The sequence below is a fragment of the Pan troglodytes genome, chromosome 4 (assembly GCF_028858775.2).
Source record: "Pan troglodytes isolate AG18354 chromosome 4, NHGRI_mPanTro3-v2.0_pri, whole genome shotgun sequence".
In the NCBI taxonomy this organism is placed as follows: domain Eukaryota; kingdom Metazoa; phylum Chordata; class Mammalia; order Primates; family Hominidae; genus Pan; species Pan troglodytes.
Window position 1 is genome coordinate 116,835,942 of NC_072402.2, and position 14,068 is coordinate 116,850,009.

Here is a 14,068-nt window from a genome sequence, read left to right on the forward strand (position 1 = left end):
AAACAACAGACACTGAGGTCTACTTGAGGGTGGAGTGTGGCAGAAGGGAGGGGAGCAGAAAAGATAACTATTGGGTACTGGGCTTAATACCTGGGTGATGAAATAATTTGTACAAGAAAATCCCTTGACACGAATTTATCTATGTAACAAACCTTCACAGGTACTCCCAAACCTAAAATTAAAAGTTTTTTTTTTTTTTTTAAAAAGAAAGAGCAGTGTATTGGGAGTCATAGGACTGGTTTCTATTTCTGGGTCTATCTAGCTAATTGGTCTTAGGTAAGTCAGCCTTAAGAAATTCTTTGCTTAACTCTCAAATTGATTACTATCTATTCAGTCTTGATGGGAATATTATTAGGCTAACATGTCAAAGATGGTTTAGGAATGTATTAATTATAAAGGACTAAACTTTTAATAGCAGACATACCTTTATATATCTTTTGATAGTTTTCATGTCATCTTCACTTAGCTCATTAGTATTTTACAAATTACTTCAAACCTAGTTTGTGCAGCCATTATTTCTTCTTTTTATGAATAAGGCAGTAGAGTAGGCTCAAAGAATATAGTGACTTGACAAGTGAAGCAGCTGTTAAGCCACAGAACTAAGAGTAAAACCATCTGTATTGATTCCTAGGTGTGAGTGTTCTTTCCTTACCTTGTGTTAATGAAAACTATTTTCTGAGTTAATTGATATTTATCTTTAAATTTCATAGAAATAGTGTTCACACTTCTGATTTCTATTTGTTTTTATAGATTGCCTAGTGAATCCAATATTTGAGCCTCTTAAAGCCTTAAGAATTAGTAATTGGCAGTACTAAAAAGAATTTTTTAAGGCGATTACCCCACCCAGCCCAGAATGGTGTATTTCAATACTCAATAAATATTTATTAAATAAAATAAGTAGCTTTTGAAAATCAGTATGTTATGTTAAAATGCCTTTATTGGGAAGGATAGAATAGAGAATTTCAATGTTTGCCCATTTTCTCCTTTCCTAATTATAATTGATGAATGTAATGTATAAAACTCAAAAAGAGGCTGGTTTATTGGCTTATCAGCACTGACTTTGCAGAAAGGACAATAAAAAACTTGATGAAGAAGGGCAAAAGTGGATCAAATGGTAAAGTTATAGACTTGAAAGATGTATAAAATCTATGATTCTAAAATATAGTTTCAGAATGTTTAGATCCTTGTAAAAATATATTCTTTCCTTTTCTTTGTATATTATGGAGTATTCTTGTGAGGTGGTGGTCTTCATGAGAGTTGCACATCACAACTACCATTGGATACATGTGCCCAAATCCTGCTCTGGGAATTTCTAAATCTGTAGCTGTGGGATTGTGTCTATGCACTTATATGTCTTGTTCTAGAGAGGGTTCTGGTATGTACTGTGATTGAAAGACATTCCTGCAAGGCAGTGTTTCATGAAAGCATATTCTGTAGGTCACCTATGTCAAAATCACCTGGGGTGTTAAAGTACAGGTTTCTGTGCCCCATCCTGAAGCTTTTGAACCTGAATTTTTGGGCACAGGTCTCGGAAATTTGAATTTTTAGTAACATCTCAGGCTATTATTTGTTGTACCAAAGTTTGAGAGCCACCACATTAAGAGAGTATGAATCTCAATCTGTAATTGGGCTGTGAACTCAACTTAGTGTAGGCCACAACCCGAATTTAAAAAGAGAATGAAATAGAGAAAATATCAGAGTATGTCACATGTAATAAGGACAAACATAGGTTATATTTATTTGTATGTGTGTGTGTTCTGGGTCAGAGTACATTGTGTATTTCTTACTGATTTGCAGGCAGAAAAAAAGGGAAAAATTTCGCTTTAAGAAGTTGTAAGGCCATAAATTATATAGTAGTATCAAAATGGTACATCTTTTATTCTGAATTTTCCCACATACTATTATGATCTCAGATGGGGACAAAACAGTAAAAGAGAAGGAAATGTCAAATAGTAAAGCCACAGACACATTTAAAATTAACTTTTTAACTGTAATAATAAAGTAATAATTAAATCTGAGGCTAATAAGACTGTTATCCAAGGTAGCGTATGGTTATTGATTGTTTATACTAAAGATAGAATTTTGACCACCAGTTATGGATATTCTCTCACATACCTTCTTTATCATGCGTTCTCTATTTTTGTTGACTGAACTGAACATTTTGTTATCTTTAAAATTGACTGCCTGTGTTATTGTAAGAATAACAAGCATAAACGTACACATTTGACAGAAAATATGCCAATCATAATGGGCTAAATGACTTTTCTTAATTTTAGGAATTATATAGTCAGTGGCAGAAAAGTGGCCAATTTTTTCTGGAATCAATAGCACACAATATAACCTGGGATCCCACAGGTAAGAAAATAAGCAGGATTAACTAAAATGAAATATCACTTGCCTAGTTGTTCTTATTTTTATTACTCTTGTGTATTTCACTTCTGCTGTGTGTGAGATTGTGGGGAATACCAAAGAAGTAAAATGGATTATGCCCTTTTAGAGTTTATACTGAAATGAAGACAGATATGCACTGTAAGAAAGGAGAGAATGTTCTAAGTGCCATAATAGGATACCCATTGTTTTTGGAAAGAGATATTTCTCTGGAGAATTAACGTTTCATTGAAAAGGAGCCTTTGGACCTGAGAGTAAACAGACTTTAGCAATGAGAGTTGGGTAGATGGAACAGGAAAAAAGTGAAATTCAAGAAAATATATGCCAGGCGTGGTGTCTCACGCCTGTATTCCCAGCACTTTGGGAGGCTGAGGTGGGCAGATCACCTGAGGTTGGGAGTTCAAGACCAGCCTGACCAACATGGAGAAACCCTGTCTCTACTAAAAATACAAAAAATTAGCTGGGCATAGTGGTGCATGCCTGTAATCCCAGCTACTTGGGAGGCTGAGGCTGGAGAATCGTTTGAACCTGGAAGGTGGAGGTTGCAGTGAGCTGAGCTCATGCCATTGCACTTCAGCCTGGGCAACAAGAGTGAAACTGTCTCAAAAAAAAAAAAAGGAAGAAAATATAATGAATATATGTATCAGTTATCTATTTCTGCATTAGAAAAGCATCGTCCAAAATGATGGATGGCTTAAAACATCCATCATTTTATTGCTTATGATTCTGTTGGTCAGGAAGGCTCTGTGGGAATGGCTTGTCTATTGTTCCATGTGGTAGTGACTGAAGCAGTTTATCTGCAGCTAAAAGATCCAAGAAAGGCTTTGTTCACATATCTGGGCCTTGCTGCTTGCTATCTACTGGAATGCCTTTGTTCTCCTCCACATGGCCTCTTCTGTGGCCCTCTCTAGCAGGGCAGCCTGGATTTTACATGGTGGCTGCATTCTGAGAGTGAAAGTAGAAGCTGCAAGGAAGTCCCAGAATGTTATTGCTGCCACATTATATGGTCACAGGTCCAGCTAATATTAAGGGTTGGGAGACGTAGACTCCACCTCTTGATGAAAGATATGGCAAAGTCATATTACATGGAGGCATCAACACAGGGAGACATAATTTATTGGGAGCCATTTTTACCATTCTACAAAAGTGAGGGAAGGCACAGAGAGAGAAAGCATAAGATACATTATAATAAGGATTAGTATTTCACTGGGCTGAGTCTCAGTGGTGGTAAGGAGATAAGACCTTACCATGTTATAGGAGACCTTTAAAGTCATGCTAAAAATTTGAATTTAATTCTTTATGGTTGTCTAAAAACTATAGGTTTTCAAAAGAGGCTAGTGATACAAGATTTATGGTTTTGCGAGATTTGTCTGCTAGCAGTGAGTTAGAAGGGTCAGTGGCAAATGGAACAGGAGAAGGAGTGACCTTTGGAGAGGTTGTATTCTCATTAGTCTGGATGAGAAATAAGAACTTATTTCAATGCCTTTTCCATAGTAGGTGTTCAATTAATATTAAATGAATTAATGAATAGTGAAAGGTATACATGGATATGAAATGTGTTTAGGCAGTAGAATTGACATAACAACTGGATTTGAAATTACTTTGAGAGTATCTATGACCACACAAAGAGTAATATGTAGGAGTTAGAGGTAGTGGAACATAAGGTATTAATTGGATATGTGGACCTTGAGAAGCTTGTATATCATAAAGCAATATATAGACATTTGAATCTAGAACATAAAAAGTTATCTTTGGGGCTGGGCACGGTGGTTCAAACCTGTAATATCAGCACTTTAGGAGGCTGAGTGGGGAGAATTGCTTGAGCCCAGGAGTTTGAGACCAGCCTGGGCAACATAGGGAGACTCCATCTCTACAAAAAAATTTTTGAAAAGTTAGTCAGGCTTGGTGGCTGGCACCTGAGGTCTCAGCTATTCAGGAGGCTGAGGTGGGAGGCTTGTTTGAGCCCAGGAGGTTGAGGCTGCAGTGAGCCATGATTGTGCTACTGCTTTCTAGCCTGGGTGACAGAGCAAGAACTTGTCTCAGAAAAAAAAAAAAGTTATCTTTGAGACATAGAAGTCATCAGAGAGAGATATAAAACTATTGGTAAACTGATTAATGCCTTTCTTTTGTGTCCAAATTTACTATTTTATGTTGCCTAATTCATAAGATTTTCTGTTTTAGACTTTTTATGCTTTTTTCCTGCTTTACTATCCATAATATCCTGCTTTAATATCTGTAATTTAATATCTGTAATATCTAATTCTTAGAGTTTGAAATCAGTATACCATATTATATCTTACCTACTTTTGTTTCATTCCATACCTGGGATTAAGTTTGTATTCTGTATTAAATTCTTAATCTTTTATGGGATATGTTAATGTTATCTTCAGTTTATATTAAGCAAAAGAAAAGTTGTATCTGTTGGTAAGTTCAAAAGTGGAATAATCAACATATTTAAATGGAATGTTTCATTACTTCTTGTGCTTTTTTTTGCCCCCTGTCTATGAAACCTTCTGTCTAGTTGCTCTACTATTTATTGAGCTTCTGCTTAGTGCCTGGCCTGTGCTAGAGACTTTGTGCATATTATATAGCTAATCCTTACAACAACTGTATTTAAACCTCAGATTTTATAGATGAGAACATTGAAGTTCAGAAATTACCCAACTAGATCAAATTCACATGGCTAATTAAGCATCTTACTTGGGATTTAGACACAGGGATTTCTGATCTAAAGTCTATGCCAGAGATCCACTTTCCTTTTGAAACAAGAAAACGAGGGCGAAGCATGCTGGCCCATACCTGTAATCCCAGCAGTTTGGGAGGCTGAGTTGGGAGGATCGCTTGAGCCCAGGAGTTTGAGACCAGCCTGGGCAACATAGCAAGACCCTGTCTCTTCAAAAAATTTAAAAAAGTGATTGTTCTAGAAATACACAAATCTATAGTCTTAAATTGCCAAGGTGAATGCCATCTTTATTGTCAGCTTTTTTGCCAAAATTGCTTGTCTTTTGTATGGATGATAGCACGGCCTTCTACTTAATTCCCAAGTCATAGAGTTGGAATCTGTCCTTTAACCCTCTTGTTTTTTCTCTGTATTTATTTGGTGTCAAATCTTGACAATTCTTTTTTTCATTTTTTCTTGAGACAGGGTCTTGCTCTGTTGCCCAGGCTAGACTTCAGTAGCACAATCATAGCTCACTGCAGCCTTGACTCCCCAGGCTTGAGTGATCCTTTCACCTCAGCCTCCCTAGTGTCTGGTACTACAAGTGCGTGTCTAACTAATTTTTGTAATTTTTTTCTGTGGAGGCAGGGTTTCACTATGTTGCCCAGACAGGTCTTGAACTCCTGGGCTCAAGCAGTCCTCCCACCTTGGCCTCCCAAAGTGGTGGGATTACAGGTGTGAGCCACTGCACCCAGCCTTGACAATATTTTTTGAAACGGCTTTCAAATGCTTGCTTTTTAAATATTTGGTTGAGATCCTCATTATTTACCATCTGAATTTTTTTTTCTTTTTTTTTTTTGAGGTGGCGTTTCGCTCTTGTTGCTCAGGCTGGAGTGCAATGGTGTGATCTCAACTCACTGCAACCTCTGCCTCCTGGGTTCAAGTGATTCTCCTGCCTCAGCCTCCTGAGTAGCTGGGTTTACAGGCATGCTCCACCATGCCCGGCTAATTTTGTATTTTTAGTAGAGATGGGGTTTCTCCATGTTGGTCAGGTTAATCTTGGACTCCCGACCTCAGGTGATCCACCCGCCTTGGCCTCCCAAAGTGCTGGGATTACAGGTGTGAGCCACCGTGCCTGGCCTACCATCTGAATTTCTATAGTTAATTAACCAGGTTTAATAGTTTAATAGTTGGTTAACCACACACTTATGGTTTCCCTGATGTTGTCTGTCTCTGGAGTTGTTTTCTAAAAAGTATTTTTAACCTTCTTTGTATACTAGAGTCTTTGAAATTTCGATGTAAGTTACATATTATCTTTCTGGAAAAAATGCACATATTGTACGTGTGATTTTTGTATGTTATCTCAATAGAGGGAGACTCACAGGCCTCTCCATCTGTTGACTGCCCCTCTTCCAGTTAAGCCCTCTTGTTCTGAAATACAGATCCAATTTTGTAACAACTCCCCCACAATCCCCCACTGCCACTTGAAAATCTTTTACTCCCAACTACCTATAACAAAGTCCAAACGCTGTGAACTTGAAAAACTCTTCACAGTCTCACCTTGGCATTTTTTCCATAGTAATTTTTTTTCTAGCCTTTCTATGTACGTTATTCGTTAACCTATACCAGATTAAGAGGCATTCTTGGGAAAATACATGAATTTATATGTCTTCATGCCTTTGTTCATGTTAGGTTTCCTTTCTGAAATGCCTGTCTCTTCTGCTTATTCATCCATTAAGGACCAGGTTGCATTTCCTCACTTTTCCTGGCACTTTTACTACAGGTACACATTAATGTCTCCTTCCTGTGGGCTTCCATAAAGCTTTGCATGCATTTCTGTCATGTATGTAACACTTCTACATGGTATCATATTTCCATGTCTTTCTGCTGAAATATGAACTCATGAAAAACGACAATGTTTCGTTTGTCATTGTATTTCCAATGTCTAGCACAGTGCCTGGGACAAAGAAGATGCTCATTAAATACTTGTTAAATGAGAGATTATAAGATTTCTTCCTTTCTATCTCAAGCTATTTTAACGAAATTAAAATACAGCCTTCTCCTCCGTTCTTCAAAATTTTTTTTGATATTTGACTTTTTTTAGAAGTTGTTTTATATGAAATTCTTGAGCATGTAAATTAAGTCACTATTAAATACCTAAATAATAAATGATGAATAATATTTTTTTTAGGCAGTCGTCTTTTAACTGGTTCCAGCTATTTGCAACTCTGGTCCAATACTAACTTGGAGAAGCCAACTGAAGATGAAAATTTAAATAAAACAGATCTTAACTTTGGAGATTGGAAATGCATTTGGCATTGCAAGTAAGCAATTAATCAGGGGAGTAAACTGATAAACCTGTTGTTCTATGTGGTTTTATTATAAATGTATTTTAGTTGTGTAAAACCACACTGACATAAAAAGTATTGATTTTTAGTCTATGATATGCTTTTTCTTATACACAGATAATTCTCTATTTCCCGTGTTCTACAAATACATTTTTTAAAAATGTCAAATAGGAAGAAACAAATGTGTAAGGCTTACATGAAGACCATTAAATACAAACTTGCCAAATTATATGAAAAGATAGATGACTTTCATGCTTTTGAATGGAAGACTTCCTATTGTGAAGAAATCTATTTTTCCCACATAATCTATATATTGAACATAATCCCTGCCAAAATCTGAGTGGAATTTCTATTAAGCATAGTTCTAAACTCTACTTAAAAGGACAAATATGGGAAAGTCAGAGAAATTCTGAAAGAAAAGAAGAATAAAGATATACAGTATAGTACAATGAATTCTAATGCCACAGATGATCAAGCATTTTGTTATTGATGTAGGAACAGACAGATTAGGATCCAGGGTTAGACTCTGGAGTGCAATGATGTGAGGCTTACTGCAACCTCCACCTCCCTGGTTCAAGCAATTCTCCTGCCTCAGCCTCCTGAGGCACTGGGATTACAGGCACGCGCCACCACATCTGGCTAATTTTTGTATTTTTAGTAGAGACGGGGTTTCACCATGTTGGCCAGGCTGGTCTTGAACTCCTGACCTCAGGTGATCTGCCCGCCTCAGCCTCCCAAAGTGCTGGCATTACAGGTGTGAGCCACCGTGCTCAGCCTTAAGATAGTCTTTTATAGCAGGGAAAACTAGCTAGCTCTGTAGACGGGAAATTAAATTAGAGTCTTTCATACCTGATACCAAAACAAATGTGAGATGGAAAAAATTTCTATAAAATGAAACAAAAATATTAGAGGAAAATACAGGTGAAATTTTATATTTTAGAGCTACATTGTCCAGTATGGTAGCCACTAATTACATGTTATTATTGAGCACTTGAAATGCAACTAGTCCAAATTGAGATGTGCTGGACTTCAAAAATTTAGTATTAAAAATAGTGTAAAATATCTCTAACGTTTAAAAAAAAATGTTGAAATGATGTTTTTATATATTAGGTTAAATAAAAAATATTAATTTTGCGTGTTTTAACTTTTTTTTAAAATGTGGCTGATAGGAAATTTAAAATTACATATTTGGCTAACATTTGTCATTTATGTTATATTGCTGTTCGACAAGAAATGCTGCTTTAGAGTTAGGGAAAGACTAAGAATGACACCCAAACTGGAAATGGATAGGATAGGAAAAATTAATAGTTCTAACCGTATCAATAAAACATTTCTATAAAGCAAATTGTCCATAAGGGAAGAAACACAAACATGAGGAGAAATATGTGCAGTTTTGGGCAAATGCGTTTTTAAAAGTAGGCCTTAAATTAGTTAGAAAATAACAGGTATAACAATAGTAAGCAACATTGGGCAATGGAGAGAAAATTTTAACAAGGTATAGCACATATTAAAAATAAGTGCAATAAGAGGTGATCTCACTTGAAATCAAGAATGTGAAATGTTCAGAAAAAGGATGAATCTTATCTAATAGTGTTTAGAGAAATAGGTGCTCTTGTATACTGTCAATAAGGGAGTACAGTTGATATTATCTTTATTTTTTTTTTTTTGAGACGAAGTCTCGCTCTGTCGCCCAGCCTGGAATGCAGTGGTGTGATCTCGGCTCACTGCAAGCTCCGCCTCCCGGGTTCATACCATTCTCCTGCCTCGGCCTCCCAAGTAGTTGGGACTACAGGCGCTCTACCACCACGCCCGGCTAATTTTTTGTGTTTTTAGTGGAAACGGGGTTTCACCATGTTAGCCATGATGGTCTCAATCTCCTGACCTCGTGATCTGCCTGCCTCAGCCTTCCAAAGTGCTGGGATTACAGGCATGAGCCACCGTGCTCGGCCTGATAATATCTTTCTAGAGCACATTTTGGAAGTATGATTCAACAGGCTTAATTTTTTTCATATCCTTTAAATAAGATTTCCAGGTTTCATTCCTTCATTCAACAAATATTTGTTGAATGGTTCCAGTCAGCTTTAAAGATGCTTAGAATATTGCAATGAACAGATAGGGGTAGATAGAAAATAAACCAGTAAACTGGTGTAACAGGATTTAAGTGAAACTGACTAGGTTTATATGAAGTGGTGATAGCATAAATATCACATACCAAAGTAAGGCAGACGTCCCATATGTAGAATTTACAGAGGAGATTTCAAAGGAGCTCGTTCCATGTATTTTGCACCCCTCAGATAGGTAATGGGTTAACATGTAGAAAGGGAACAGAATTTTGCATAAATAATTCTTTAGAAAGAGCTGTAGGCTGGATTCGGTGGCTCACGCCTGTAATCTGAACACTTTGGGAGGCCGAGGTGGGTGGATCACCTGAGGTCGGCAATTCAAGACCAGCCTGGCCACCACGGCGAAACCCCGTCTCTACTAAAAATACAAAAATTAGCCAGGCGTGGTGGTGCATGCCTGTAATCCCAGCTACTTGGGAGGCTGAGGCATGAGAATAGCTTGAACCCGGTGGCGGAGGTTACAATGAGCTGAGATCACACCACTGCACTCCAGCCTGGGCAATAGAGTGAGACTCCATCTCAGTAAAAAAAAGAAAAAAATAATAATAGTATTTTGTCTTAAGGATATCCTTAGGATTAACCAGATGTTCTAAAAATGTGTGTGCAGGCATGTTCACTTCTCTTTTTTGTTGTTGTTGCAGCAAAAATTAGAAAACAGCGGTGAAAAATTATTTGAAATCATTGTATGTATATATATGTAAACATATACAGTGGAATATAAGCCAGTAAAGTAATAATGTAGATCTGTACACCTGCACACATATACACATCTTTTGCATCTATATGCAAAGATGTTCATGACATATTTTTGTTGTTGTTGTTGTTCGAGATGGAGTCTTGCTCTGTCACCCAGGCTGAGTATAGTGGTGTGATCTTGGCTCACTGCAACCTCTACCTCCTGGGTTCAAGCAATTCTTCTGCCTCAGCCTTCCAAGTAGCTGGGATTACAGGGGCGTGCCACCACGCCTGGCTAATTTTTTGTATTTTTAGTAGAGATGGGGTTTCATCATGTTGGCCAGGCTGGTCTCGAACTCCTGACCTTGTGGTCTGCCCACTTCAGGCTCCCAAAGTGCTGGGATTACAGGCGTGAGCCACTGTGCCCAGCCCATGACATATTTTTTTAGTGGGTGATAAGTGTGACTTCAGTTTCTAGCCCTACTTCTCCCACCTTTTCCTGCAGAAAGTAGAGAGAGTGGAGAGAAGGATTTGGAAGTTTATGTATTAAAATGTTAACATTGGCTTTGTCTGAGGAAAGGATGTGGTGGTACTGATGAAAAATGTAAATGATTTCATTTGGTTTTTATCTACCTGTATCAACTTTTCTGTAATGTATTATGCTTAAAATCAGAAAAAAAAGTTATTTGTATCTGAAATGAAATGTGACAGAATTCCTCTTTGGATATCTTTATAAATAAATTTAGAATTGACCTATCTAATCATGAATTTGGGCAAATAAAAGGAAAGCAGTGATAGTGGTGGGTGTCTTGAGATCAGTATATATGAGTAGCTGTAAGGGAAGGCAATGAAGAGAAATGAACCAAAGTTCCTTTGAGAAGAAAAGGCAAGTATCTACCAAGTATATAGGTGAAGCTGGTAGGCTGAATCCCTAATTGTTGCAAGTCCCCTGTTAACCCACACATAATCTTTAATTAGGTAAGTATTACCCTAAGGCAAACTTATTATATATTATCCATGAAAATGTATGTTGGCATATAGGGATCCATGGTTCTGGAAACTAGATTTTCAGATTTAAAAAATGAAACCATTCTCTCTCATTCTAAGGGAATGAAAGTTACAACTTTTGTTTTAGGCTTTAAAGATTTTGACAAGCCATTCCTTCCATGAGTCTATGGGTGTATGTTTTTATATTTAAAATTTATCTTACTAACTAGTTCATTTTTCAGGTACACAAAGATGTGAGTGTGAAACTTATAACATTTTCTGTCTTTTGAACCAATTGCTGATTTATAATTTTGAGAATATTGAACTTTTTCTTTTTAGTTTTCATTGCAAATTATTCCTTATCTGTTTAATTTACAGAACTGCTTCCCAAGTTCATTTAATGAAATTTTCACCAGATGGAGAATTTTTTGCCACTGCTGGGAAGGTAAATTTTGAAAATGCTATTGCCAAATTATGTGTTTGTAGTTTACTTTGAAACTTTAAAAACATCAACTGGCTTCATTCTTTTATTTATTTAACTTGAAAATAATAGTTTCCATTAAAAATTTGTTTTTTTGTTTGTTTGTTTTGAGGTGGAGACTCACTCTATCATCCAGACTGGAGTGCAGTGGCACGATCTCGGCTCACTGCAGCCTCTGCCTCCCAGGTTCAAGCGATTCTCCTGCCTCAGCCTCTCAAGTAGCTGGGACTATAGCCACACACCACTATGCCCGTCTAATTTTTGTATTTTTTAATAGAGACGGGATTTCACCATATTGGCCAGGCTGGTCTTGAACTCCTGACCTCGTGATCCGCCCACCTCGGCCTCCCAAAGTGCTGAGATTATAGGCGTGAGTCACCATGCCCGGCCATTAAAAATTTGAAATAGCAAAAATTGACTCCATTATTGTGGTGTTAAAAGACTGTGTGATATAATTGAAATTACATAGACTTAGGGGCAGATCTGGATATAAATCTGCCATTTACCAGCTTTATCACCTTGGGCAAGTTAATCTTATTGAGCCTTTCTTTTCTCATGTGTAATATGAGGATAAAAACACCTACCTCATAGGTCATTAATCGTAGGATTAATTTAGACAATATATGCAGTATAGAGTGACCGGCACAGTGCCTTTCATGTAGTATACAATCAATAAAGCATAGCTTCGATTTATATTACCTTTTAGCTGATGTGTATTAGGCTGTTTTTAATATATAAGACTTCATAGGCTTTCTAGAAAGATACTAGTAACCATTTCTTTAGTGTGCATACTTTATTACCTGTCTATTTTAAAGCAATGTATTTCTTTGAAGTTATTTTTATTCATTGGTTCGTAGAGCATTTCATGAGCTGCTAATAAGTCAAATTATTGTTCTCATGGCTCAAAGCATTCTGCAAACTAAGAGTGTAAGATACTCTAAAACCACAGTAAGGTTTTTGTTTTTTAGGAGAGAAGTTGAGCTGTTTATTCTGATTGACTTTACAGGTGGGAACTCAGTTATAGCTTAAAAGCAGTACCTGGTACATTCTAGTCCCCTTTGCTTTTCCTTTATTTCCCCAATTATGACTATAAATTTGATTGTACAAAGAATATTTTATATAGTATTTATATATTAACTCATTTTTTTCACCATCAACATTTTCTTTGAAAAGTCACATGAAAATTCATGAAAAGTATCTCTTTTTTTCAATAATTAGCAGTCTTCATAAGTCTGCTAGTGGTGTTGATTACTTATTTAATATTTGGCTTACTGGAAAAGACGTCCTTAATTTTATCTTTCAGTGTTTCCTGAATGACTCCATTCCCCATACTCTAGTAATTAGCAAGCATTTTTCTTGAACACAGAATACACACATTCACACACTTCAGTTTTTAAAGCACAGTTAGGCAATGCTAATAGAAAAGTGCCAGAATCAGAATTTCCTTAATTCCTCTGTGCTCAACGTCTCTTCCCATCCCCAAGTTCTTGCCACTGGGGAGAAAATTCTTACTTTTGCTATTTGATTTAATCTTTAATTCTGATCTCCATGATTTTCTGTTTTGTTTTTTTTTTCCTTAGGATGACTGTCTTTTGAAGGTATGGTATAATGTAGAAAACTGGCGGACAGCTGTTACTTCTCCAGATGGAAGTTCAGAAAAACAATCCCAAGGAGAAATTGACTTTTCTTTTGTGTATCTGGCCCATCCTCGAGCAGTAAATGGATTTTCCTGGCGTAAAACAAGCAAATATATGCCTAGGTCAGTGGATTGGTCATTTCCCCCCACATATTAAGGGAACATCATCTTTGTTACTTTGATTGCTTCTCTCACTTTTGAGAGTCCATAGTTACAGGACTTCTGAGCCTATGAAGATTAGAGTAATATTAAATCGTCTCTGGCCTGCACATCTCTGGCTGTGGCTCAACTATGTTTGATGCTTAGGATAAGAGCCGTATTAAAGGAGTTTAAGCTGGGATAGTTTACTCCATATCAGATGTCTTTAAGTCACAGAGTTGTACATATTTTCTTTTTCTTTGTGTTTTGTGTCTAATTCTGTCATCTATTTTCTCCAGATTGTTGTTTGTTTATATTTTCACATAAATACTCTGTCGTCTTGTACCTTCTAGTATGTCTTCCCTGGTTTTCTTCTTTTAAAAAATAGCTTTATTAAGAGGATATATCATGAGTTCTTGTATGTTTATTTGACTACACCCAGCATATCTGAGGAAAAGAGAGAGTAGGTTAATACCCTACCTTATTCTTCTTTGAAACAGCTATAAGTTTAACCACAAAAGCCCACAGTGACACACACATACATATCCTCAGTATCTTCTTTTTTTTTTCTGTAGTTCTGGAAAGAGTTAATGTAATACTGAATTTTAGTAGGTTATAGAGACCTATTACTTA

The 14,068-nt window shown here is 36.7% G+C and overlaps 1 protein-coding gene across 17 annotated transcripts in view; it reads left to right on the forward strand.

Annotated features, from left to right (window-relative positions):
- DMXL1 (Dmx like 1) overlaps positions 1–14,068 on the forward strand; it is a 191,492-nt gene that overhangs the window by 31,684 nt on the left and 145,740 nt on the right. For 15 of the 17 annotated variants that reach the window (XR_010156981.1, XR_010156982.1, XR_010156983.1 and 12 more), the window contains 4 exons: positions 2,277–2,355; positions 7,239–7,371; positions 11,559–11,625; positions 13,242–13,420. Coding sequence is in view for 14 of the 17 variants with exons in the window: in XM_063810591.1 (XP_063666661.1) it covers positions 2,277–2,355; positions 7,239–7,371; positions 11,559–11,625; positions 13,242–13,420 (458 nt within the window). In the remaining 3 variants the exon portion in view is untranslated. The remainder of the gene's footprint in view (positions 1–2,276; positions 2,356–7,238; positions 7,372–11,558; positions 11,626–13,241; positions 13,421–14,068) is intronic. The other 2 variants (XM_063810596.1, XM_063810597.1) reach the window with 1 other exon arrangement.